Raw genomic sequence first — 25,835 nt, 5'->3', positions numbered from 1 at the left:
GGACGGGCTGCAAATTAATTGGCTACTAATATTATAATAGTAAATACTCAAATAAAATACTATTATGTTCCCTTTCAAATTTTCATGTTGATATAATATTGGTAATCTAATTGATTGAATTGATTAGTTGCCATTTTACATGCTTAAATAAGATGTACCTTAGAATTCCCAACAGTTAGCCATGTTCTCGATTAGTCTCATCTACATGTTTGTAGATAACCACAGCTAACTAGCTTAAGCTAACAACTAGGTCAACTACTACCCCGTAGTTAAACAAATGTGATTGCATATAACAGCTAAGTTGGTAGTTAGCCTATTCCATTAATGTTGAATGTATTTATGAAGGTTGTTGATGGTGGTTGGCGCTGAATAGCAGACATGATTCCGTCAGTCTGCCACAGGGAAGCTGTGTTTGCTGATGCTGCTCACGACCACCAGTAGCGTATGACTGTGTGAGTGTTAATGCTTGATGGTTTCTGTGAAGCGCTTTGTGGAACAATGCTGATATACAGTTAAGAATGAGTAATTCGCTTTTGGTTTTTAAGAAAATGGTTTGTAAAGCTATTTTTGAAAACTACAAGGGTGAATAATACTGTTTTTCTTTTGCTATTTTCTTTTAGAATACTGTTTTGGAGTCTTAATTTTTAATTTGTGTTAAGAATATAGGACAGGCATAGGCTATATAAGCATTGCTTCAGTCTGTACCTTCTCAGTCACTGTAAAATCAAATATTGTTAAATGATGGTGTATATTGTATTGTGTGAGATGATGACTGAATAAACTACTACTACTACTACTACTACTACTACTACTACTACTACTACTACTACTACTACTACTACTACTACTACTACTACTAGTACTTTGGGTGTTTTCAAAAGGCTGAAAAACGCTGTATGAATTCAAGCCATTATTATTGATTGCTGATGTTCTTCTTATGCAGTTGACTCTGAGGAAAGAGAGAGCGCCCAGTCCAGCACAGCTGACCCTGAGGGGAGAGAGTGCCCAGTCCAGACAGACAGACAGAGAGAGAAAGAGAGAGAGAGACACAGAGAGAGAGACACAGAGAGAGGGAGAGACACAGAGAGAGACACACACACACACACACACACACAGAGAGACACATACACAGAGAGAGAGAGAGAGAGAGAGAGAGAGAGAGAGAGAGAGAAAACAAGCTCTTGGAATGGGTGTCTGGGAGGAAGTGGGGGGTCTTTCGATGTTGATTAAACGGCAAGCAACTAATGTCATGAGTGCCAAATTAAAGGACAATAAATCCAATCTAACTGAAATTGTGTAGCACAGACCTTTTCTATGGATCAAAACCTCAATATTATTATGGTGTAGTTAATACTTCATGTATCCTTAATCCCTAGGCTAATGAGGCACTAAGATGTTAGTAAAAAAAAAAAACATATGCCAATGACAGGAAGTAACGGTATATGTATGTGTGTGTCTCTGTGTGTGTGTGTGTGTGTGTGTGCACTGTGCATGAGTGCACATCTAGGGGCGGTGTGTAGATTTGGTCTCCCTGATGTTGACTCCTTAGCCACAGCCTTGGGTTGTTTAATACTGGACAAGTGTTTCATAACGGCCGTTGTGTGGGCCGGTGTGTGGGCTGGTGCGTCTGAATGTCCCGGGCTGAATTTGTGTCCCAGTCCGCCACTGCCTGTCGTACAGAACTTGTAAGTCGCTTTGGATAAAAGCGTCAGCTAAATGACTAAATGTAAATGTGAATGGGTCAGCACATAACCGAAGCAATGCTGACAACAGCCCTCCCTGGACTTATAAGGAGCTGGCGGGGCGTGTCTGTATGCAAATTCAGGTGTACGAGAATGCGCTTTAAGTTTAAGAATGAGTGACGTTTTTCATTTATGGAAACCCAGCTGCGTTGATTCTGGCCACCTACGCAGACCGTTTCACGCGTTTAGGAATCTGGAGAAGGCTTTTTGAAATTTTGTTAGCACAACATTTTTACCAAGATATTTACAAAGGTACTTACGAACATGTTCGAGAATGAGGACCATTGTCGGTATGTGGGCTTTTCTCCAATAAGTAAAGAGCCTGAGAAAATAATATTAAAATCAAACCTTTTGTCTTTTGCCAGCATACCCATAAATGGCAGGTGAAGATGGAGATCAGATAAATACATCACTTTATTTCAAAGGGCCCCAAGCCAAAAGGTCTGAGCACCAGGCTATAAACTTCACCCGCCACTAAAGCAGAGCAGCAGTATTCCAGAAGACATTTACTACCCTGCTCACATCTCAGCTTCAGATGGAACACATTCATACTGCCGTTACAACTTTCCAAAAGATCAATACAATTGAATGAGTTTTGATGGAAATAGCAACAATAGTTATATTGCAGCTGTATCCTGGCAATTTGTTTGATCTAGTTTAATATCACACTGTACATGTTACTTTATCTTATTGGGGGGGGGGGGGGTAGTATGACTCAATTATTGTCATCTAAAGACTAAGAGTGTTTATATATTTTTCCACACAAAAAAGAAAAGATGGTAACATTGTACCTTAGTGGGACAAACAGCAACATGACAGATCCAGGATGACTAGAGTGGGTAAGTCCTGGAAGAACATAATATAGAGTCCAGGCTAAACTAACACCAATGTAGGGTGTAGGTGTTGAGACTGCTGTGTACTGAACACTGAGTGAGTCATTTAAGAAAGACCCCTCTGCTCTACATCCTCTGGCCGCCTCAGACCCACTCCTATCCGAGCTCCGGGAGGGTCATCAAAGAGAAAGCGCCTATTCTCTGGTGGAATGAACTTCCCACCAGCTAGGACAGCCGAATCCCGACAAATCTTTCACTGTCAACTAAAAACACACTTCTTCAATCAATATCTGAAATTTTAAATATTAAAAAAAACACTAACCTTCTTACTGTCCTATACTACCATACCATGCACTCCTACTATACTAATATGTCTTATGTCTATGCACTCAATACTGCAGCACCCAAGTTTCAGCACCATTTGATCATTGTTACTCAGCTGAAAGAGTTGTACCCTTCCTGCTGACTTGTCGTACAGAACTTGTAAGTTGCTTTGGATAAGAATTCGCTAAATGACTAAATGTAAATGCAAGATAGCGAGGCTAGTGCTGCTAGTACTAGTCTTTCTTAATGGCCGTTAGCCGTTAGCGGTAAATGGCATGTTTTGCCATTCCTAAGTCAGGTCAACATTAACAAAACAAACAGTGTTTAGCTAAGAATTACAACTGATCTAAGAGCAGGCCTACAATGTTTGCACTGGGTGCCTATTTGTAGACTAAGAGTAGACTTCAGCTTTTCCCCCTAATTAAACACCCCGCCCACCCATATGCATCTAAAGATGGGCCTGAAAAGAAATCCGTTTCTTAACATTGTTCTGTGAGAAATACTAACGCAAACAAATATACCTTAATGTGTCTTGTATAAACCCATATATAGGCCATCTTTATGTTGCACGAGAAAATTAAAATAAAAACAAACTACATTTCACACCAACAGGAATAAACATATTCACAATATCCGTTTTTATTTCAGTCAAAAACAAGAACAGGGGATAGAAAAAAAATACAATTCACACAATAGTTGTGAAACATGTCCACACATTTCATCACATTTGAACAAATGAGAATTATAAATGATAATATTGATATAATTTTCATTTCAAATTTATATTCTGCAATATCCTCTGGGCTGTAAGGCTGTGTATTCCCTTGCACTGTGTAACAGTGTGTGTACACGGTCAGTGTAGTACTGGGTGGAGCTAGCCAAGGGTGGGTGTATGTGCACAGGGTGTAGCTACAGCTGTCCAGTTAAAGAGATATTGGTAGATTAGATATAGAGCTTTGGGTGTAGCTGAGCTGCATCAACCCTTTCACCGTGTCTGCTTCTTGGGCCTGCTCTGTGGGCCACCCTGCGCTCTACTATGCGTGTATCTGACATGGGATGTGCAACACGACAAACTCCAACGACCGTGTGTAAAATTGGCCAATAAAGTCATGTTAATAGTAGACTTAATTTAGTTTGATAGAGAAGTTGTCATCTACACACGATGGGCTGGTTGCTATAACAACACACATTCATTTGCAGCAAGGGAGGTACACAGTTAACACTTCACCATATCTTATTGACCATGTCTGTGTGGATTAATAATATCACTGTGCTGCTGCAAGGAAATTAGGCATTTTGCTTATCGTCAGTCTTCCAATATGGTGGAACGCAATCTCAGTACAAGAGCAAGTAGTACTTGGAGTACTGTAGCCCTCAGGGGGGGGCTGGTAATATTTGGTTTCATACAGAGGCTGTTCTTTCTCTTCCCTTCCCCCCCCCCCCCCCCTCCTCCGACAGAAGCTGGCTCCTCCTCTCAAGCAACCAAAAACCAAAAGCAGCATCTTTACTTGCTCATGTTGTGGAGAGAGAAATTAGGCAGGGTGTATGAGGCCTGCGCTAATTTGGAGAAACCGTAGCCGGCCCTAACGGTCCAGCTGCAGGTGTATCAGACCGTGTATTTCTCCTCTCCTTGCCTCTGGGTTTTGTGATAGTGAGTGTAGGTGCTGTACAGCTCGTTGAACACCTCCCTGACACCCAGCTGCAGGCCTGCCGTCAGAAACTTCACGTCCTGATCCACACACAGGTCCAGGATCCAGTAGATCCCTTCTGTTAGATGGGCCTTGATGTCTGGACGCAGAGTCACCTAGAGAGAGAGAGAAGATGAGAACAGATGAGGCGAGAGAAGAGAAAAGACAAGACAGACAAGCTCTCACACAAACTGAGAGAGGATTCTGACTAGGGCCAGGAGAAATGGACGTCTTCAATTTACATCGAAAAACCAATGCATTCACCACATAGTGAGTGTACGGGAGCTGGTGTTGATGATCATGGTGTAATAATAATAATAAACTTTATTTGTATAGCACCTTTCATACAGAAACTGCATCTCAAAGTGCTTCACAACAGAAAAAAAACAGGCATAAAATGAGCACATAAAGTGCAGAAATATAAAATCACAGTTTTTCACATTAGGATCTAACATCCCAACAGGCCACCTTGTTTATGGTTGGTTTTAAATAGACAATAATAAAAAAGAGTAAGATAAAATAGACAGAGTAAAATAGTGCAGTGCAATAAAATAGTAGAATAGAATAGATAAAAATTTTTTTTTTACAGTGCAATAAAATAGTTCTGGATTACTGTTCAACAGTTCAAAGTCGTCTTTACCTTCTCTGTTATCCACAGTTTGAAACTTGACAGTCTTCCCTCCTGTTTGATACCCACTTTGACCCTTTGAACCTCCCACTCAGGGCAAATCTCCCTCTCAGGGCGCAGTTCCCTCTCTCAGGGTGCAGTTCTAGGCCTGGGTCCTACACAGTTTTAAAGTTAAGTTGTAGAGACAACTTGCAGGGTTTCATGGTGCGACAAACACACACGATACAGTGATGACAGGACCTCACTGGACTTAATTTTATAATTACATTTTATAATTATAATTGTGGCACAACAAAATGTGCAAAAAGTCAAGGAGTGTTCAAACTTTTACCTAGAAGTGTGTTTGATACTTGCGAATGTATTTACATGCATATTAACTCATTCAGCGGCAGGGATTAGCCGGGTCCCGTTCTAGCTATGCCACGCTTTAAAGATAGGAGTGCGTCACCTTGTTTGTAGAGCTATATCTATATTCTATATTATAGCTATGGAGACAATACTGTCATTTGACAGTGACTTTCTTCCGTCGAACATGCAAAAAAGAATTTTTTTAATGCATACGTTCGTACGTTATCCCGTGGTGAATATAGTATAGTTTAGGAGTGATCCGGGATAATTCATGAAACGTTGAGTTATAGGGTGCTACATGTATTCTACTATAAGCGCTGGCTTTTCTTGCCTGGACACGCTATGATTTCCAAATCAAATGTATATAATAGGTATTATGTTTCATCATTGTTTTTTTATGCTTTGATGGCCAGTAACGGCATTCGTGTTGAACACTACAGACGCTGGATGGCTGGATGGATATGAAAACATTGTTGGATCAAGCTAAAATTTATGTCAGATTACCTTTGGTCGGGGGTATTCCAAAAAGAATATTCCAATAGGCCTATCTCAAACCCTGCCCTCTTTTCTTGATCCTCCAATCACAACTGTCGCTTACCTCGGACAAACAGGTTTGAGATAGGTCCATTGTCTGATCGCGATTTCCAGTATTGGTGTCCATCTGGTCCAGGGCATAATTTGGCACAATTTATGGATCGAGTGTGCCAGATGCGTTTCGAAGTGGTCGGATAAAGCGATTTACTCGGCTCCGTCTAAATTTAGCGCCCGGATGGATTTAAACGTAACACACGGTCTGGAACAGGGTTTACTGCACTCTCGATACTGCCACCTAGCCGGATCTGGCCGGTACTGCACCCTTGGGGTCCCAGTATGCCTTTTAACGGCAACATACAGGTCCGTGACATTGAATATAATATTAAAATAGAAAAAAAGAAAAACGGACCAAATAACGAGTTTACTCGTTGTTGGCGCTCAACCACTGGCGGCCAATAACGTGTAAACTCGTTGTTGGCGCAGAAAGTGTTAGGGCGTTTTCACACCTAGCTCGTTTGGAGCTGTTGTTCCGGAACCTGGAGCGTTTACCCCCTATTTCGGTTCATTTGGGCATATGTGAACACAGCAATCGCATTCTGTTGCGGAACAAAACAAGCGGGCCGAGACCGCCTAGAGAGGGTGGTCTCGGCGCACTTCCAACCGAACCCGAAGCGACTCGTAGGCTGTGAGAATGCAATCGACTTAACAAACCGACACAACTCACTTGCCGTACTGTATACGCGTTGCATGATGACGCTTTCGCATTGAATTGTGGGCGTGATCAGTTTGTAGTCTTTAGGCAGCTAGATCGGTAAAGTTAGCTAGACCACTGCACTTCCGCGTTACATTGAAATCGGGGAGGAGAGAGCGGGGGGAGCATATGAATGAATGTGGATGAGAGCCGTGATGTAAGTGGTTGCAGCTACGGCTGTGGGGGTGCTAGAGACATGATCCAATAGACTTTTATGCGCCTGAGTTTCCTGAACACGGCGCGACCCATTCCTAATCGATCAGAACTAAATCGGCCGATTTACATCACGGCTCTCATCCACATTCATTCATTTGCTCCCCCTGCTCTCTTCTCCCCGATTTCAATGTAACACAGAGATTCAGGGTTAGGGGGGGGCACACCCCAAAATCTGACCAATGAGTGACAGTTTGCTCGCGCGTGGGTTTGTTTTGGTCCGCTGTTAACACAGCCGTGTGAACACAAACGAACTAAGGGACAAGTGCAACATTGTATCATTATAGTCCCTGTGTCTCCCTGAATCGGAACAAAGCAAACAAACTACAGGTGTGAAAACGCCCTTAATGTCCAGTATTATTGAACATGATAGCTGGGATACGGTGTAACAGTTAATAGGGTCCCATCTTAATACACTATACATTTTAGGTGCCAGTAAAAATTTGGGAAAATATATATTTTGAGACAAAACAATATTCGCCTAAACTAATCGTTTTTTTTTTTACGATTACTGGAAAATCCACGCCCATCCCTGGACATATACCTTGATATTCAGTATACCTCCCCCCCAGCTCCCCCCCCCCCCTCACCTCGTCCCCAGCCTTACCTTACCCTGTTTAAAACCTGAAGGGGATATTAGCTGGTCTCTGGAATAGTCATGTGCATGTAAACACACTCGCTCAGTTTGCTTTTCCAGTTCAACGCGTTGGCGGAGAAGTTGAACCTGGCCTGGCTAGTGACTGGAGGTGGGACACATCTGGTTTGGATTTCACACTGAACCGAGAGTGAGGTCAGCTATCGGTTCAATCTGCTTTGTTCCGCCTGCCAGGTTCCGCCTGGTAACCAGGCGAGCAGGTACTTTTATTTCCATCTATCTAGCTAATGCCTTGGGCTGAGCTTGTACTGCTCAGCTTTTAAGTCTTTTAATGCTCATATTCTGTCTTTAGATGCCCCAACTACACACACACACCAACACCCACACACCTACCTGTGTGACAGCAGTGGGACAGAGTGAACAAACAGCTCTGTAATAAGCCAAGTCTCCCTCTTGTAGACACACACAAACTACATGTATGTGTATGTGTGACTGACAAACCCCTCCCAGACATAGGCTTGTGACCCATAATGCATCCTGACTCAGACTTAATACAGCTGTGAGACTCAGGGATAACATTTTCTATCTGTCTGCTGGACGTGTGTCAGCTGCTACTGCTAGTCTGTCTGTCTGCTTCAGTCAACGCATGGCTTTCTGCCTGCTTTTCAGATGGCAGCTTTGTGGAAAATGCTGACTAAGGCTTGCGTCATCATGCATATTGACTGGTAAGAGAGACAGACAGAGACAGAGACAGAGAGAGAGAGAGAGAGAGAGAGAGATACACACACACAGAAAGTGAGTGAGAGAGAGAACAAGAGACAGAAAGAGGGGGGGCAGCCATTACTCACTACTGGTACAAACTGACCCAAGTTGAGCTACATTGCCAGCAGGACATAGTGTGACGATGACATAATGTTTGTGTGTGTGTGTGTGGGTGTGGGTGTGGGTGTGGGTGTGGGTGTGTGTGTGTGTGTGTGTGTGTGTGTGTGTGTGTGTGTGTGTGTGTGCGCGCGCGTGCGTGCGTGCGAGAGAGAGATTGGAGAAGTCTTGCTACAACCACTGAAAGACAGTGATGCTGGCTGTATGGCTGTTTCCCTGTTAAGTGTTTGATGGGCCGGATAATATAGTATATATATATTTCTTAATTTTTCTCTCGAAGAGACTAGTCTAAATAAAAAAAGATTATAATTTATTAAAGAGACTAATCTAAATCTAACTAACAATTTTAAAGAGACTACCGGTAGTCTATATCTAACTTTAATAATTTATTATAATAAGAGACTAGTCTCAATCAAATTTGAATAAATCAAATCAAATCAAATTTATTTATAGGGCCCGACAACACACGTTAATGTCCCCATGGGCCGTACAGATCTTCTTTAAACAAGTCAAGAAGAAAACATAACAATAAGTCAAGAACAGAACAAGAACACCATAAGGTCCAAACATTTTTAGATGAATGCAAATAAATGAAAGAATGCAAGCACTCCCAGACATACCCCACGCGAAGGTAAGGAAAAACTCACTAAAACCTAACAATAGGGAAAAAAGCTCCACAGGCAGTGTGGAGGAGAGAAACCTTAGAAGGGCCATTCAAGGGGGGATCTCCCTTCTTAGATGTTGGTGATAGTAGTGTTGCAGACGGACAGTTGGTAAGCATGCACTCATGTGTGTAGGGAACACAGATGAGTGCATGCAATAGCAACTGTACATTTTGAAAAATTAAAGATAGAGCTAATAGCGATAGCAACTGAACATTTTGAAAGATTAAAGATAGAGCTGATAGCGAATCTATTTGAGGCACAGGGGCGGCGCAAAGAGGGTCACGTCCTCCCCGTCTTAGTCAAGGGACATTGAACACTCCAATATTGTATTGTATACATATAATAATGTATAAAATAGACTAGTATAAATAAATTTTCAATAATTTATTAAAGAGACTAGTATAAATAGTAATACATGTTTTATAAATTATTAGAGAGTAGTATAAATATAATTGTAATCATTTATTTCCAGAACCTCTTCCTTTCCTTGTTTTGAACACACTGTCTTGGTGGTTGTATCACATACTACATTTGAAATAAATACATTCCCTTCCCTGCCTGGCTAGCCCACACCCAAGAGTAAAAAACATACTTTTACAAACTGGGTAGTAGATTAGGTAGGCAGTGTTCCTGGTTCTAAAAAGCACAGCTAATTGATGAATTTAAAGGCTAAGTTCAGAATTGTGGACTATTTTCCATGTACCAATTATGTTGTTGTTTCTCTACACAATGCATGCTGTTCTTCATACTGGATACCCACAGCTTCAGCTAGTTAGCCACAAAAGCAATGGGGTCACACTCCAGTCTGTATAAACCCTGAAATAAATGCTGAAAACATCTGTGCAGTGTGGAGTAGTTAGTTATTTCAGACTTGTGTACAGACTGGAACATGGCCCAATTACTTTACATTGGTTTTGTGTCTAACTAGCCAGAGCTGCAGGTATCCAGTGTGAAGAACAGCATGGATTGTGCTGAGAAGGACTCAACCAACTCTAGGCAAATGAGAGTTGGCTATTTACATTGTATCACATGCGATGGGTAGGGATGTCGGTTTCACTATAACCACTTACTATAACGACATGGTTTTCAAACCCTATGAATCTGCTTGTGAGTCACTTTGTGTGTGTGTGTGTGTGTGTGTGTGTGCGTGCGGTGAACACTCTGCTTGTGAGTCACTTTGTGTGTGTGTGTGTGTGTGTGTGTGCGGTGAACACTCTGCTTGTGAGTCACTGTGTGTGTGTGTGTGTGTCACAGTGCGTGTGTGTGTGTGTGTGTGTGTGTGTGTGCTGAACACTCTGCTTGTGAGTCACTTTGTGTGTGTGTGTGGTGAACACTCTGCTTGTGAGTCACTTTGTGTGTGTGTGTGTGTGTGTGTGTGTGTGTGTGTGTGTGTGTGTGTGTGTGTGTGTGTGTGTGTGTGTGTGTGTGTGTGTGTGTGTGTGCGGTGAACACTCTGCTTGTGAGTGTGGCAGAGGGAACCGAAATCCCAGGTCTTATACATATTATGTGCCAAAAAAAGCACCTTAATAAAATGTCAGTGTGAGAGCATGTTGGATATCTAAACACAATCACCAGGGGGTTGTTGAAGACGGATATCAATATAAAAAAAAAAAAAACTTCCCAGGAGAAGTGACTGCCAAAGGGTCCAACAGGGTCTAACGTTCTAAAATATTTCAGATGATGACCATGATTACCATCCAGCCCCGTTTGTCCAATTCAAGGTAAAAAAAAAACATAACCCACTAACATACTAAGATGGCCAAAACTCACCCTGGAGCAGTTCACAGCAGAGCAGTCCTCCATGCGAGTTTACTTTCATTTGAATTTGGGCCGATTTTGAGAGGATAACCTTTCTACCAGTCCCAAGTGAATGGGACAGCCCCCCCCCCCCTTCTCCCTCTCTGTATGCTCTTTATATTCCCATTTAAAGTAGCCAAGTGTTACACTATAAAAACTAACTGGATAGTTGATGATGATAATAATAAATTGTTCAGTTAAAATCATTAAGTCTGCTAATAGGCCACTGCCACCCTGGTGTGTGTGTGTGTGTGTGTGTGTGTGTGTGTGTGTGTGTGTGTGCGTGCGTGCGTGCGTGTGTATAATTCTGATATAGGCTACTCTTTTTCATATTATCTTTAACAATCCTAATGCATAAAAAGAGGTCCTGCAGCTGTGACTATTGACTATTTTATTCAAAAACGAAGATACTGATTTATATTTATTTTTATATACATTATCTTTTATTTTTTTTATAATCGTGAAATTATCATAACGTCAAAATCTCATATGGTGACGTCCTTAGTGATGGGAGAGTGCTCTGTGCATGCAGAGGCCATTCTGCTGAATTCCCATTAGACCGGGTTGCTGTAAAGTCTGTCTAAAGAGTTCACTCTGCCGCCATCTTGGTAACGGGGACCAACAACAATAACAAAACTAGACCCCTCATCTCTTTGAATGGGCTGTTCACCCGTCTCTCAGAATCATACTGTATCAGCCACAGAGTTGGGAGAATATTTATTTGTGGGGTGTGTCGAGTTCAAACCTCTGGAAAACACTTAATTCTCTCTGAATGAATGAATGAATGAATGACTTTATTTGACAATATAAAAAATAAACATGTGACAGAAAGCACAGTCAGGATATACTGCCAAGGATGAAACACAAAAAAGCTCTGAGCTTGTTTCCATTGTGGTCCTTGTAGGGGGGTAGGGGAGTGTGATGCTTAGACATGCATCATACAGACATGACATCACAACACATATACCATTTAACATTTATAATATATACATAACAGACTCATACAACATGCACGGTCTCAATGTAAGACTAGTCCCATACAAATAGCACTTATGCCTATCTGTCAGGTGTGTGTGTGTGTGTGTGTGTGTGTGTGTGTGTGTGTGTGTGTTCATGTGTCTTACCTATTTCATTTTGTCTATGTTTATTTTTTTCTATGCCTATTTTATTAGGCCAGGTCTTGCTAGAAAAAGAGATCTTTGATCTCAAGTGACTATCTGGTCAAATAAAGGTTAAATAAAATTATTGTATTTTGCACAATCAATGCGGGCATGACCACCCGCATTTCACTGTATGCCCTGGTATGTATGTGACTAATAAACCTCTTGATTCTTGATTTGGTGTGTGTGTGTGTGTGTGTGTGTGTGTGTGTGTGTGTGTGTGTGTGTGTGTGTGTGTGTGTGTGTGTGTTCGTGTGTGTGTGTACCTTTTGCAGCTCAGTGACATACTGTGCCACGATGAAAGCAGACAGCGTGGTGAAGCCCTCGGAGGTGGTGGCGACGTGAGAATACATCCTCTCTACCAGCCGGGACACCCGCAGCAACTCACACTCACGGTCTGACGGGAGACACAGAGACAGACAGACAGAGAGGCACAGAGAGACAGATAGAGAGACACAAATACAGACAGAGAGGCACAGAGAGACAGATGGACACACAGAGACAGACAGAGAGGCACAGAGACAGATAGACACACAAAGACAGACAGAGAGGCACAGAGAGACAGATAGACACACAGAGACAGACAGAGAGGCACAGAGACAGATAGACACACAAAGACAGACAGAGAGGCACAGAGAGACAGATAGACACACAAAGACAGACAGAGAGGCACAGAGAGACAGATAGACACACAGAGACAGACAGAGAGGCACAGAGAGACAGATAGACACACAAAGACAGACAGAGAGGCACAGAGAGACAGATAGACACACAGAGACAGACAGAGAGGCACAGAGAGACAGATAGACACACAGAGACAGACAGAGAGATAGACACACAGATAGAGAGACACAACAGACAGACAGATAGACACACAGATACAGACAGGCACAGAGACAGACAGATAGACACACAGATAGAGAGACACAACAGACAGACAGATAGACACACAGATAGAGAGACACAACAGACAGACAGATAGACACACAGATACAGACAGGCACAGAGACAGACAGATAGACACACAGATAGAGACACAACAGACAGACAGACACACAGATAGAGAGACACAACAGACAGACAGGCACACAGACAGATAGAGACAGAAAGAGAGAAAGACAGACAGGCAGGCACACGGACATACAGACAGACAGACCAAAAAGGTTAGGCTTCAGGGGAGGAAATTAGGCCACTTTACTCGCCAATTGCGAGTATTTTTTACGTTTGGCGAGTAATTCATGAAGAGCACTCGCCAGTCTGGCGAGTACTAGTAATTACAAAACAAAACAAAAAAATCATTCTGCAATCTGCTGATTCGCTCACTGACACAAACCGAACTCTGACTCCCCCCTTGATTCCTCCCATTTGCGCCACATAATAATCAGACCATAACCAATGAACATCATCGTTGTACAGATGCGCTCTAAGCTCCTCCAATGAACACTCGTTTTCTAGAAGATGCCGCCCATCTAGGGGAAGTGGACAGACCACTGCGCGCAGACCTACAAACTCCTGCCACCGGCAGCCGGCTTGACAACGTAGACAAACTTACAAAAACACATGAGTGGATGAAAATAATTGCATGTAGAGTCGTCGCTTTCGGATATCGGTGCGGTCTGACATGGGGGCAAACAACAGCACGCGACGCGTCTCCTTCGAGTCGGATGAGAATGACAAGTCAACCAGCATTAGCCGGCTAGCTACCTAGCATGTAACAAGCTACCATAACGCGCATTCAACATAGTGGACGACTATACTGAGCGGCTTTGCTTAAATGCAGCCGAGTGACATTTTATTATTACCGGGTTTCCCAGCATATCACCACTCGCCCATATGCCCTTCACAACGGTGATGTTGTCATATTTGGCATTCAGAACACACCTGCTGAACCCCTAGCGTTGTCGATTCGGTTCCAATGTATTGTCATCTTACAGCACAAGTACAGTACAACCAGAATACATTTGGCATACAACCAGAGTGCAAATGTAACAAGTCAAGTTCAAGTTGTTTTATTTAGCTATTACATTACAGTGAAATGCTTGGTTCTTTCACTGCCCAACCCAGTATTGATTGATTGATTGAAAACTTTATTAACAGATTGCAGAATGGGTACAATACAGTACAGCTCAATACACACAATTGTTAAGGGGATGCAGACCAGAGAAGGACTTTAGTCTTGTTTACATCAGGGTCCCCCATTTCAGTCCTGTTTGCTTAATGCCTTGTCCACTTCCTCCACACTCCAATATGTTATGATGAATTGAAAATGGGGGACCCTGATGTAAACAAGACTAAAGTCTTTCTCTGGTCTGCATCCCCTTAACAATTGTATGTATTGAACTGTACTGTACTGTACTGCAATCTGTTAATAAACTTTTCAATCAATCAATCCCTTCAACCCTGCTCCTGTCAAACCTGCTCTTTCCATTCCTCCATCATGTCCCCCCTTTCTGATGAATATTTCCTGCACTTAAGAGTCAGACACACATTCCTAGTAGTTGAGCTGTGATGAATGAAAACTTTATTTAACAGATTGCAGAATGGGTACAGTACAGTACGGCTCAATACATGCAATTGTTAAGGGGATGCAGACCAGAGAAAGACTTTCGTCTTGTTTACATCAGGGTCCCCCATTTTCAATTCATTTTCAATTCATCATTCAGTATAACCTAGACCAGCCCAACCCAGCATCTTTCACTGCCCAGTTCAGCCCAACCCAGTCCAGAATAGTTCCCTCTTTCATGTTAATATGTGATTTAATGATGTAATATTTTGAAGAGTAGAGACAGCGTGATTAATTTACTATGATTGAAAATCAATTTAGACGAAGACGTACAAAGAAGTAATTATCACAATTAGCGATTTTTTTTGTCTGGTAAAAAATCTATTTGGCTGGTAAAAAAAATCAGATACCCGCCAGTTGGCTGGTAAGCCAAAAAGTTAGTTTCCTCCCCTGTTAGGCTTGAACACACATTCAGGACAAAACACTATAAGAGGTGCAGATCACTGATGTAAACATATTTGTGTGAATTTTACATGAACGTGGCCATGTGTTCATACAGATATTTGACTTGAAAATAGCCACTTCCTATATAGATGCTTTATATATGACATGAGATTTTCCTTGCCGTGTGTTGGACCCAATTAGTGTGTGAGAGTGAGAGAGAGAGTGTGTGTGTGTTCTACCTGTGTCGCTAGCTCCTTTCTGTCGTCCTTCCTGCATGATGGAGGCCACCAGTCTGTAGAACACATTCAGGAAGGATGGAGCTGCCCTCAACATCACCTGCAGAGAGAGAGAGAGAGAGAGAGAGAGAGAGAGAGAGAGAGAGAGAGAGAGAGAGAGAGAGAGAGAGAGAGAGAGAGAGAGAGAGAGAGAGAGAGAGAGAGAGACAGACAGACAGACAGACAGAGAGAGAGAGAGACAAAGACAGACAGACACACACCATCATTGTCTACCTCTATTAAGTTGAATTTCAGATGCCATTACTGCAACATATTACCGCGCAAAGCCGTGACATTATGTAATGTAATGGAAATATTATCATGTCATTATAGATCTGTGTTGAAATACATATTCCATCATACATATTCGATAGACTAGTTTAATATAGGTAAACTAGCAGAGCTCAGAGACACTAGGGGGGGCGACAGTCTGGCGGATGTTCTTAAAACAACCTCAAGGACAGATAGAAATTTTTCTTTTTTTTTATCCACTTTTTCTCATTATTTTTCTATTTTTCAATTTTTCTCCCATCCCAATTTCGTATTATCCAATTCTCCCCTCCCCTGTCTTGAACGTTGCTAGACTATGCCTCCCACTGGTCGGCTGTAGTGAGGATAGAAGCCTTGCATCACGTGTCCCCTCTGCCTGAATACTTTTGACAACAAATGTTTGTTTCCGCGTCTCTGATTGGCCACGCGCGTTTCTGGTCATGTGACATGTGCGCCAATCGTGGGACCGCCTATTTCTACACTGGTTAAGCTTAGGCGCTCTTTCGAAGTTGGTTACAGTTAGAGTTTGTCTTAGAGCATGGCGATAGAACGGCAGGTAGTTTGCAGGCTGTTAGACCCGGAAATAGGCGCAGAACTTGCTGTCCCACGATTACCGCACATGTCACATGACCTGGCCAATCAGAGCACAAAACTCCAACGCGGAAACAAACATTTGTTGTCGAAAGTATACACGCGTCCCCTCCGGTACACGAGGAGGCAGCCTGTCGCATCTTTTCACCAGAGAGCTCGAACTCTCAGTGGCGAGGAGTAACGCGTGGGAGGCTCACGCTGCCCCCGCTACTTCCCGTTTCTGCTGTACAGGCGTCACCAAACCCAACCGACCTGTAGGAGTCACTGTCCACAACGTCCAATCCCCACCCACCGGCTTTCCCACCCTCTAACACTGCCAATTGTGTTAGTATGACGGCCGGCCAAGCCGGAAGCAACGCCGAGAGCTGGGCTCGATACCAGTATCTCCTGCGTTAGTGGCGAGCGCCTTGCCGGCTGCGCCACCCAGCCGCCGACAGATAGACATTTCCAAGTAAATCACATCTTGTTCTTTTCTTCTTTAATATTGACTCCAGTTTTGTCTCAGGGATGACAAACCTTTAGACTTATCTTCTGTTTTTATTCTCTCTTCTATGTTAAATCTATGTTTCATCTTAATGTACGTCATGTCATGTTCAGTGATGTATTTAATTGTACGTCTGACCAAGGTTCTGTCTCATTTCCTGGTCAGACGTTTGTGTACACTTGGTCTCTGATTAGTAACTGAGCACTTTTTCTGTGATCACAGAGAATAAATCTATGTTTATTTTTTACAACTCGACTCAATCTGAAATTACTCAACTCAACATTTCTTCTCTTAGAATAATTTCCACAACACGGGCGGCTGGGTGGTGCAGCGGACTAAGCGCTTGTCACCAACGCGAGAGACACTGGTATCGAATCTGGCTGTCAGCGGTGCCTCCGGCTTAGCCGGCCGTCATACTGGCTCATTTGGCAGAGTCAGCGGGAGGGAAGCCGGTGGGGTGGTATTCTGGTCGTTGTAAACAGCGACTCCTACAGGTCGGTCAGGGCGCCTGCACAGCGAGGGAGGGAGATGGTGAGGGTAGTGTGACCTCCCACACATTACACTTCACCAATGAGAGTCCGCGCTGGCAGGTGAAAAGATGCTGCTGGCTGTCTCCTATGTGTCGGAGGAAGCATCTGATAGACTTCAGGGCTCCCTAGACCGACCAGTGGGGGGCACATGCAAGCAATGACCAGGAAAGGGAGGGGGGAATTGGCATAACAAGTCTAAATTGGGATGGGAGGAAAACACAGAAAACCGGAGGAGAAAAAGTGGATAAAAAAAAAAATAATAATTTCCACAACAGTAACTTTCTGACTGCATGTCTGTATTTTCGTTGCAGCCCTAGTAGCAGAAGTCCTCCATCCTGCATTAGTACTGCAGTAGTATCCATGATAAAAGTCCTCTATCCTGCATCTATCCTACATTAGTACTAAAGTGGTATCTGCCTGAAAGCTTTAAAAAAATTAAATAATTAAAAGAAAATTTAAAAAAAAATTAAACACAAAGGCCTAACCATCATGTATTGTATCACAATGGTGATGTCAGCCAGAGATGGGGAGAAGCATGAACTTTTTCTTTCTCTTTGAAAGAAATTACATTTTACAGTTTCTTTCTGATTTATTTTAAACAAAATTATTATTTTGTATTATTTAACTATTTAATTATTATTTAGTTATTGCACTGCACTGGCAGTTGAACTGCATTGAACTGAACTGAATTGAAAAAAAGAAACCTCATAACTGAACTGAACATTGAACTGCACTGGCACTGTTTGCAGATGTACTGTTATTAAAGTTAGTTAAAAACATAATATTGTTTCGTTTTTTTTGGTTAAATCCAAAAGAAAAAAAATATTAAATCAGAGAAATCCGAAAACAGGAAAATTAAAAACAGAGAAATCCGAAAACAGGAAAATTCATATCCGAAAACAGGAAAAGATAAAAATGAATTTCATAGGGCCCTAGTTAAGGTGAGTTCATAAATTCACTCAGAAAATCTGCTCCGCTCTGATGAACTGACTCTTCGGTCAGAGCGTCCAGTGTGCACTCTGAGCCCTGAGTGCGCTCGCTCTGACACTGGTTGTACATAGTTATGAGTGTAGTATGTGCCTCCCTGTATTGTAAATAGTTCATATGTGTTTGTCACTACTGTATGTAATTGTAAATAAGTAAATTTATATGTTGTAAATAAATATTGTTAATACATTTATTTACCTAATTTATGTGCAATCGTTTCCGTTCAGCTCAGTGTAGAGAAATGCACCGATACTAACAACCGCCTTACTGCGCGTGTATGACGACACTGTTGACACCACGTATCCGTGACACACGCGCCCCGGGACAACACTAGTAGTTTCGGGGGGCCTACCACCCCCCCCCCCCCCTGAAAAAAATCCTAGGGGAAACACTGGTATCCATGATAAAAGTCCTCTATCCTGCATCTATCCTACATTAGTACTGCACTGCAGTAGTACTACAATAGTATCCATGATATAGTTCCTCCATTCAGCTACCAGCCACTGCAGATTTATTTCTTCCTCAAATTAGAACTGAATATTTAAACACAGACTATGTTTCCTAGATTCTGTCACTTCTGGAACGTTCCGTGTGCTTTTTGGTTGCTGAGGAAAAAGAAAGAAGAAAAAAAACTATATATATATTTTACAAATCATTCCTCTCCAACGGTGACGTTACACTGTTGCAGTAAAAAATGTATAAAGTGAAATTCTAAGGGTGGTTACATCTGCAATTATCTCTCTACCACTTTCTCTTATCCATCCAAGCCTTCAAGGGGAGGAGAGAGAGAGAGAGAGAGAGAGAGAGAGAGAGAGAGAGAGAGAGAGAGAGAGAGAGAGAGAGAGAGAGAGAGAGAGAGAGAGAGAGAATGATGTCACCAGTTTTATATAGAGCTAATGGTTTCCATCTACTGGGTATCAATTCATGCCAGCTCCTCATGCCAGCCCCTCTGTCTCTGCCCCCCCCCCCCCCCACCTCCCTCCATCCATCCCCTTGCTCCCTTTTCCCCTCCTCCCCCTCTCCTGTTCACATCTGAGGTTAGTTAGCTGGTGCGTGCCTGCATCTGCAATGCCAATCATACTAGCTTTCTGCTGTTTCAAACACCTCTGCCTTTATACAGTATCTGCGGCCGACTCTCTTTGTGTTGGAGACCAGGATAGTTGACTTATAGACTTGGTGGGGGGAAAGACATGTGACTGTGTGTGTGTGTGTGTGTGTGTGTGTGTGTGTGTGTGTGTGTGTGTGTGTGTGTGTGTGTGTGTGTGTGTGTGTGTGTGCGTGTGTGTGTGTGCAGAAGAGTGAGCAGTCCAATCCCCTTATTGATTTCATTATCAAGACAGTAGGAAGGCTGTGAGATGGAGACACAGTAGGAGAGACACAGGAAGGATTAAGGCATTCTGTCTGTATTGTTTAATTCAGTCGATAACTGTCTTGAAGCGGCTATGCTGCAGTGTGAATCTTTGGGACCATTCTAGTCTTGTATAACTAGTGTTGGTGGTTGTGCGTAGCCACCATAATGATATACTTTGGGACCATTGTAGTTTGACTGTCTTGCAGCACTAGTGTAAAGGTGCTTATGCGTAGCCACCAGAATGATATATTACTTTGTTTGTAACGAATGGAACCTTCCTAGCCTCACTTAAACAGTCAAGATTTATTTTGAAGGGGGCGGTCAGGTGGCGTAGCGGAGATTGCGCTCGTCACCAATGCAAGAGGCTGCGGTCTCGACTCCCGGAGTCAGCATTGCTTGAGGCTTGGGCTGATCGCTATACTAACCCGTTTGGCTGGGTTAGGGGGAGGGCAAGTCATGAGTGGGAATCTGGCGTTGTGGACAGCGACGCCTACAGGTCAGGTCTGGGCGCTTGCTCAGCGGAGGCAGGACTTGAAGAAGGCAGCGTGACCTCCCACGTGTTACACTTCACCAATGAGAGCCCTCGCTGCCAGGTGAAAAAAGAGTCACTGGCTGTCGCCGCGCGTGTCGGAGGAAGCGTGCAGATGACTTCAGGGTTCCCTTGTACCGACCAGCAGGAGAACATGCGCACAACAACCAGGTAGGGGAGGGGGGGGGGGGATTGGCACAACAACTAAATTGGGACGGGGAGAAAACAGAGAAAAAAATCGGAGAAAGAAAAAAAAATCTTTTGAAAACATTTAGAACTATGGACTGGACAATTTATATTCCCTGCTAGAAATCATTCTCTCTTTCATTCAATCAATCTTTTATCCATCCATCAATCCGTCCGTACATACCTGCGGATGACACTGGATGATGGCGAACAGCGCCTCGTGCACGGCCAGGAAGGCAGAGTGGTAGACGGGCAGTGTCAGGTGATCCAGGGGGACCAATTGGAGCGCTCCCAGCACCAGGGTCACATGGTGAGGGTTGAAGAGACGTCCCTCCCCCTGGCGCAACAGCGATGTCATCGCGGTTACCGTGGGAATGGTGATGGAGATGGTCATGGACAGGTCCTGACTGGAGTCTTTCACAATGAACTAAGATATACACACACACACACTGAGTGAGAAACATTACATTTCAGTGGAATGTTTGGCGTGTTGCTAGGCAACAGCTATGACTACAACCTACTTCCTGTGGGGTTTCTTTTGTTTGCCCATGTCAAAACATAACCACGATTTAGCTAAATAACGCTCAACATTTCCAAACAATTTTGGCTCCACATCTTTTTCTATAAACATTCAGTCAAGACATACGTAACTTATTCCTTAGGATGTAGCGACTGGCCTGAGATCAGCTGCAGTCAGATTGTTAAAGACCGTAGATGTGACATTCCATTTGGAACAAGCTGATGCAGTGTTTTTTTAATTGCTAAATATAATAGTCACTATAGTAAAATATAGGAGCTTTTGGACCAGGGGGCGGGGCCAAGTCTAATGTCACTTCTGCGGTCTATTGGCGTTAACTTAAAACCACCTATAGAAGACAAGATGGTCTGGTTGAGAGTGTGTGTGGTCGAATAGAGAGGAACAGTGCAATACAGAGCAGTGTGTGTAGCCTGGTAATGTAGTGTGTGTGTGTGTGTGTGTGTGTGTGTGTGTGTGTGTGTGTAGCAGATTCCCGGGGTTATGCTTACATTTCATATCACACCATATATTGTATAATATTCTAATGTGGTGTTGCCAGACATCCTGCTGTGCAGGTACTTTAAAGGGGAACTATCTTATAAATGGCCTTTTTGAGTGTTTAGCATTGTTTCCTAGCTATGTGAACTTATATTAATATGATCCATGTCTCAAAATTCTCATATTGGTGCATTCTTCCAATTCTCCTCTCACAATATTCACCCTCACTGAACTGAGTCATCTGAAAATGTGCCTATCTGTGATGTCATAAAGACACCGCTGCATGTTAATGTTGAGATACAAGATGAGCTGCACACAGTGGCACCTGCACCTGCACCTGCACCTGCAGCCCAGGCTCAAAACGGCTCGAGATCTTGAGGTAGAAAAATGCTGTTTTTGAGGACTTGATTAGAAATACAAAACAATGAACAAAAAAAATATATATATTACAGAGGTGTTCCATAGACTCACAGGAATTGTGTAAAAGTGCCCAAATAGTGAAAGAAATAGTAAAATAGTTCCCCTTTAATGTATCTTTTATATTGTTTATCTCCTCTGTTTGGAGTCAGTTGTGTTGTGTCATGTCTGTATGTGTCTGTGGGTGTAAACCCAAGACAAATTTCCCAGCTGATGGGACAATAAAGTGACTCTTGACTCGACTCTTGATATATGCACAGCTGAAACTTTCACAATTTGTTTTTTTAAATTAAAATAAAAGTGTGGCAGAAAGTGTGGTAATGAGCTGAGCCCTGTGGCGGTAGGCTGGTCCACAGCCCTGTAGCCCTGCCTCTACATGTGGTTAGGCCGTCATGCACGTGAGAGGGACGCACGCACGTCGCGGCACTTTGCAAGCGCCTACCGGCTCGGGGCTGCATTTTTCGCAGATCATGTAATATACCGTTCGAAACTTGAATTTGCCACCGTTCGAACGCCACCTCACTCGACTAATTCCGTGCCTCGGTTCTCGAGTTACATGACGATATGTCAGGCGAGTGTCTTTTTACAGGCTGCGCGTCAAATGACCACACCGGACTGTATACGCTCGAGAACTGACCAATCAATCAAAAACCAATGGCCACGGAGGATTTTGGAACACTGTTTACTAAGACCTCTCTCAAGCATACATTTCTGAACGGATTTTTATAAAATTTGGACCTGTACTACATAAGACTTCAGGCTATGGAACAGCTGTGTTTTCCAGCTCATACCTCTATACTGGAATAATGGAATCTGGAATCTGGCAACCACTAAAGACAAATGCGAGTACACAAGTTCAAGTTCAACTCAAGTTCAAACCTCTGTTACTCTATTTCATTAGCATTAAAAGTGATTATCCTTTTTTGCATTAGTAACTTCAGAATGTTATCTTTCAAAAGAGACCAGGCTCATGCATGTGCTATAAGTATAAAGCTAAGTTTTGCAAAAAAAAGTATGCAGTCCTCAAGTTCAAGATAAAAGAATTGCCACTTTTCTGCCCGCCCGAGGATAAATGGGCATATGATATCGTCTCATATCGAACGCAGGCACCTGAATCGAATCGTATCGTGGCAGACTTTTGTGATATCGACAAATATCGTATCATTGTCCAAAGAATCTATATCGTATCGCGATGAAACCGCCGATTCCCACCCATATCCATGTGAAAGTCTGTAGATGAGTGTTAAGCTACAAGACTGCTCTAGCAAAGCAGTTCTGCGTTTACAGGAACACTATTTGGAAGGTTTGGGAACGCCTAAAAACCTTTTAGCCTAATTAACACAAGCAGGCACAAGTGTCAGTTTATAATAATAATATTAATAATACATCGGATTTATATAGCGCTTTTCCAAATGCTCAAAGACACTTTAACAAAACAAACGATACAATACAGTTTTAGTACAGACAATTAAAAAAGGTGAGAGAGGAAGGAGTTCATGGGTAAAAAGGTGGGTTTTGAAGGCTTGTTTAAATGATACAAGAGTGTCTGCATGATGGATATGGTTGGGAAGGGCATTCCAGAGGATGGGGGCAGCTTCAGCGAAGGCCATTTGTGACTTTGTGCATGCTTGTGTGTATGTGTGTATTTGTGTATTGTGTGTGTGCGTGTGTGCGTGTTTGTGTGTGTGTATATGTGAATGTGTATATCTGTATGTGTAGGTGTGTGTGTGTGTGTGTGTGTGTGTATAATATATATATTTGGATGTGTATATCTGTATGTGTGGGTGTGTGTGTGTATATGTGAATGTGTATATCTGTATGTGTAGGTGTGTGTGTGCGTGTATGTGAATGTGTATATCTGTATGTGTAGGTGTGTATATGTGAATATCTGTATGTGTGTGTGTTCTCACCACCAGTGTAGATATGAGTTGTGGGGCGATGAGCCACAGGCCTTTACAGCAGAGCGCAGGTAGAGGACAGCAAGTCAACAGCTTAGTGATGGTCACCGCTGACAATACCTCCTGTAAAAAAAAACACACACACACACACACACACACACACTTTGTAGTCACTCATACATGGACGTGTTGTGGAGGGATGTTTTGTGGGACATTTTGTAGGACGCCTGGACAAGTCATGTAGGTGCATCTAGCAATGACTTTCTCTGAATCTCCCAAAATCATCACCTTGAACAACATTATCCTGCTTTGAATTTCAAAAAAATTTCTGTAAAAAAAAAAAGTCTGTACCGGATCAGATCAGATTATTCAAAACCAGCAGATACCTAAAGCCGGTAGGGCTGGGCGATTAATCGATATTATCGATTAATTCGAATGAATGATTTAGGACGATTTAGAAAAATTTAAATCGATTTAAAAAAATAAAAAAAAAAAAATAAAAATTATATATATATAAGAGTCACATTTTATTTAACAAAAAGTGATGTTTGGTGAAAGTTAGATTTGCACTTCATTAATCCCAATAGGGCTGTCCCCGACTAAGGATTTGGATGGTCGACTAGGATTGGCCAAAATTTGCCGTTAGTCGACTATTGGTCGTTTTTTTTTGGCTGTGGGGGGTGCTTAATGTCTGAAGGAGTCAACTGAAGGCTTCTTGTCCTCTGCAAAAGCATGCAATTGGTCCACTGATGGATACATCTTGATATTTGTCTAGTCTAGTGTGTTCATTAGATGGGTGAAATCCTCGTTCAGTGCCTCTGTGCCTGTTTTCATAGGCAGTTAGCCTCTGGTATGCGTGTCATTAGCATTAGCCACGCTTCTAGGCCTCTTTTCTTTTGGAAAGAATGATAAAAAAATATATAATTTTTTTTTAAAATTATATTCGACTAAGAGGTTGGCCAGTCGACTACGGCTCCTTTCGACCGATTAGTCGACTAATCGATTAATAGGGGTCAGCCCTAAATCCCAATAGGGAAATTCATTCTTGTGTGATGATCAAGAGGCACCTTTTATTTGTTTTAAGTGAAGTTTGGTGAAAAAGCAAGTTATTGCACTACAGTATTAATCCCAATAGGGACATTCATCTTTGTTTGATAATTTTTTTGTGTCAAACGTTATTTGAATGATTTCCTTGGCGTTTCTAGTTTTCAAGAGAGAAAAAATCGATTAAAATGTTTAGGTCATATCGCCCAGCCCTAAAAGCCAGTTTAGGAGTTTGTATCAATATGGTTCCATCTCTACATAAGGCTGTGATCTGACAGAAGTGATCAAAACAATCATCTCACCCTCCAGTTTCCTCCCCGGAGCTTGCCAGTGTCCAGCCCCTCTCTGATCAGTAGCAGGAGCAGGTTCAACTGTGCTGCGCTGCTCCTCTCCAGCAGGTGGCGCAGTAGCTCCTCCACAGCAGGCTCCAGCTCAGACACATCACTCTCCGACAGCCAGGGAGCTGGGGGAACATCACATTTACATAAAATTATTAACACTACTACTGATAGTATGAAGTATGAGATACGGTACAGGTACATTGTGTCAAAAGTTATAATGAGTTTCATTACACATTTGCGCTACGCATGTAACTGGGCAACTTAGGATAGTACAAGGCCTATAAAACTCACTATAAAAATGGGTAGCTCAAATCGAGCAATATCTGATTGGTTCATAGCCATGGTATAATGAGCGTATATCCATAGCTATGATTCTAATTCCTTTTCACTCCGCGTCTGAGGAAGAGAAACATTAGCCTCGTTAAAGGAGACGGTCTGGTCTACGGGGGACACTGGGGCTGACGCATGCCCAGTTAAAAAGAGGAATCCTCTTGGTGCCAAGATTGGGGAAGCTCTTATATGCCCTTATATATATATATATATATCCATATATGGACCAGGAGAGGCTCAAAATGGCGTTAGTGCCATCTGAATCAGTCGGATAAAGCAATGATTTTATCCAGATTATTTGATTATGAAAACATTGGAGCAAATTTCCAAACAGGCGTTATTTGAACGAACTGACTGCATATTTGGAATCTAAATAAAATGGGTACATACTCGCCTGAGAAAATATTAAAACTGTATAATAATGGTCCTAGGTCGTAGGTTAAAACAGCGCTCGGCCTTGGTAAATAGTCGGCATATCTGCCC

The 25,835-nt window shown here is 42.6% G+C and overlaps 1 protein-coding gene across 2 annotated transcripts in view; it reads right to left on the bottom strand.

Moving 5' to 3' along the window:
- Positions 1-4,366: 4,366 nt before the first annotated feature.
- Positions 4,367-25,835, bottom strand: part of urb2 (URB2 ribosome biogenesis homolog) — a 44,909-nt gene continuing 23,440 nt past the window's right edge. For both annotated transcript variants that reach the window (XM_084308772.1, XM_084308773.1), the window contains exons 7-12: positions 24,984-25,144; positions 23,650-23,760; positions 20,492-20,734; positions 15,344-15,440; positions 12,424-12,554; positions 4,367-4,703 (exon numbers count right to left, since the gene is read on the bottom strand). In XM_084308772.1, the coding sequence (XP_084164898.1) occupies positions 4,506-4,703; positions 12,424-12,554; positions 15,344-15,440; positions 20,492-20,734; positions 23,650-23,760; positions 24,984-25,144 (941 nt within the window). In that variant the 3' untranslated portion in view covers positions 4,367-4,505. The remainder of the gene's footprint in view (positions 4,704-12,423; positions 12,555-15,343; positions 15,441-20,491; positions 20,735-23,649; positions 23,761-24,983; positions 25,145-25,835) is intronic.

Source organism: Notolepis coatsorum, assembly GCF_963971535.1.
Source record: "Notolepis coatsorum genome assembly, chromosome: 2".
Taxonomy (NCBI): Eukaryota; Metazoa; Chordata; class Actinopteri; order Aulopiformes; family Paralepididae; genus Notolepis; species Notolepis coatsorum.
The sequence above is the reverse complement of the archived record's forward strand: the minus strand, read 5'-3'. Positions and strand labels throughout refer to the sequence as shown.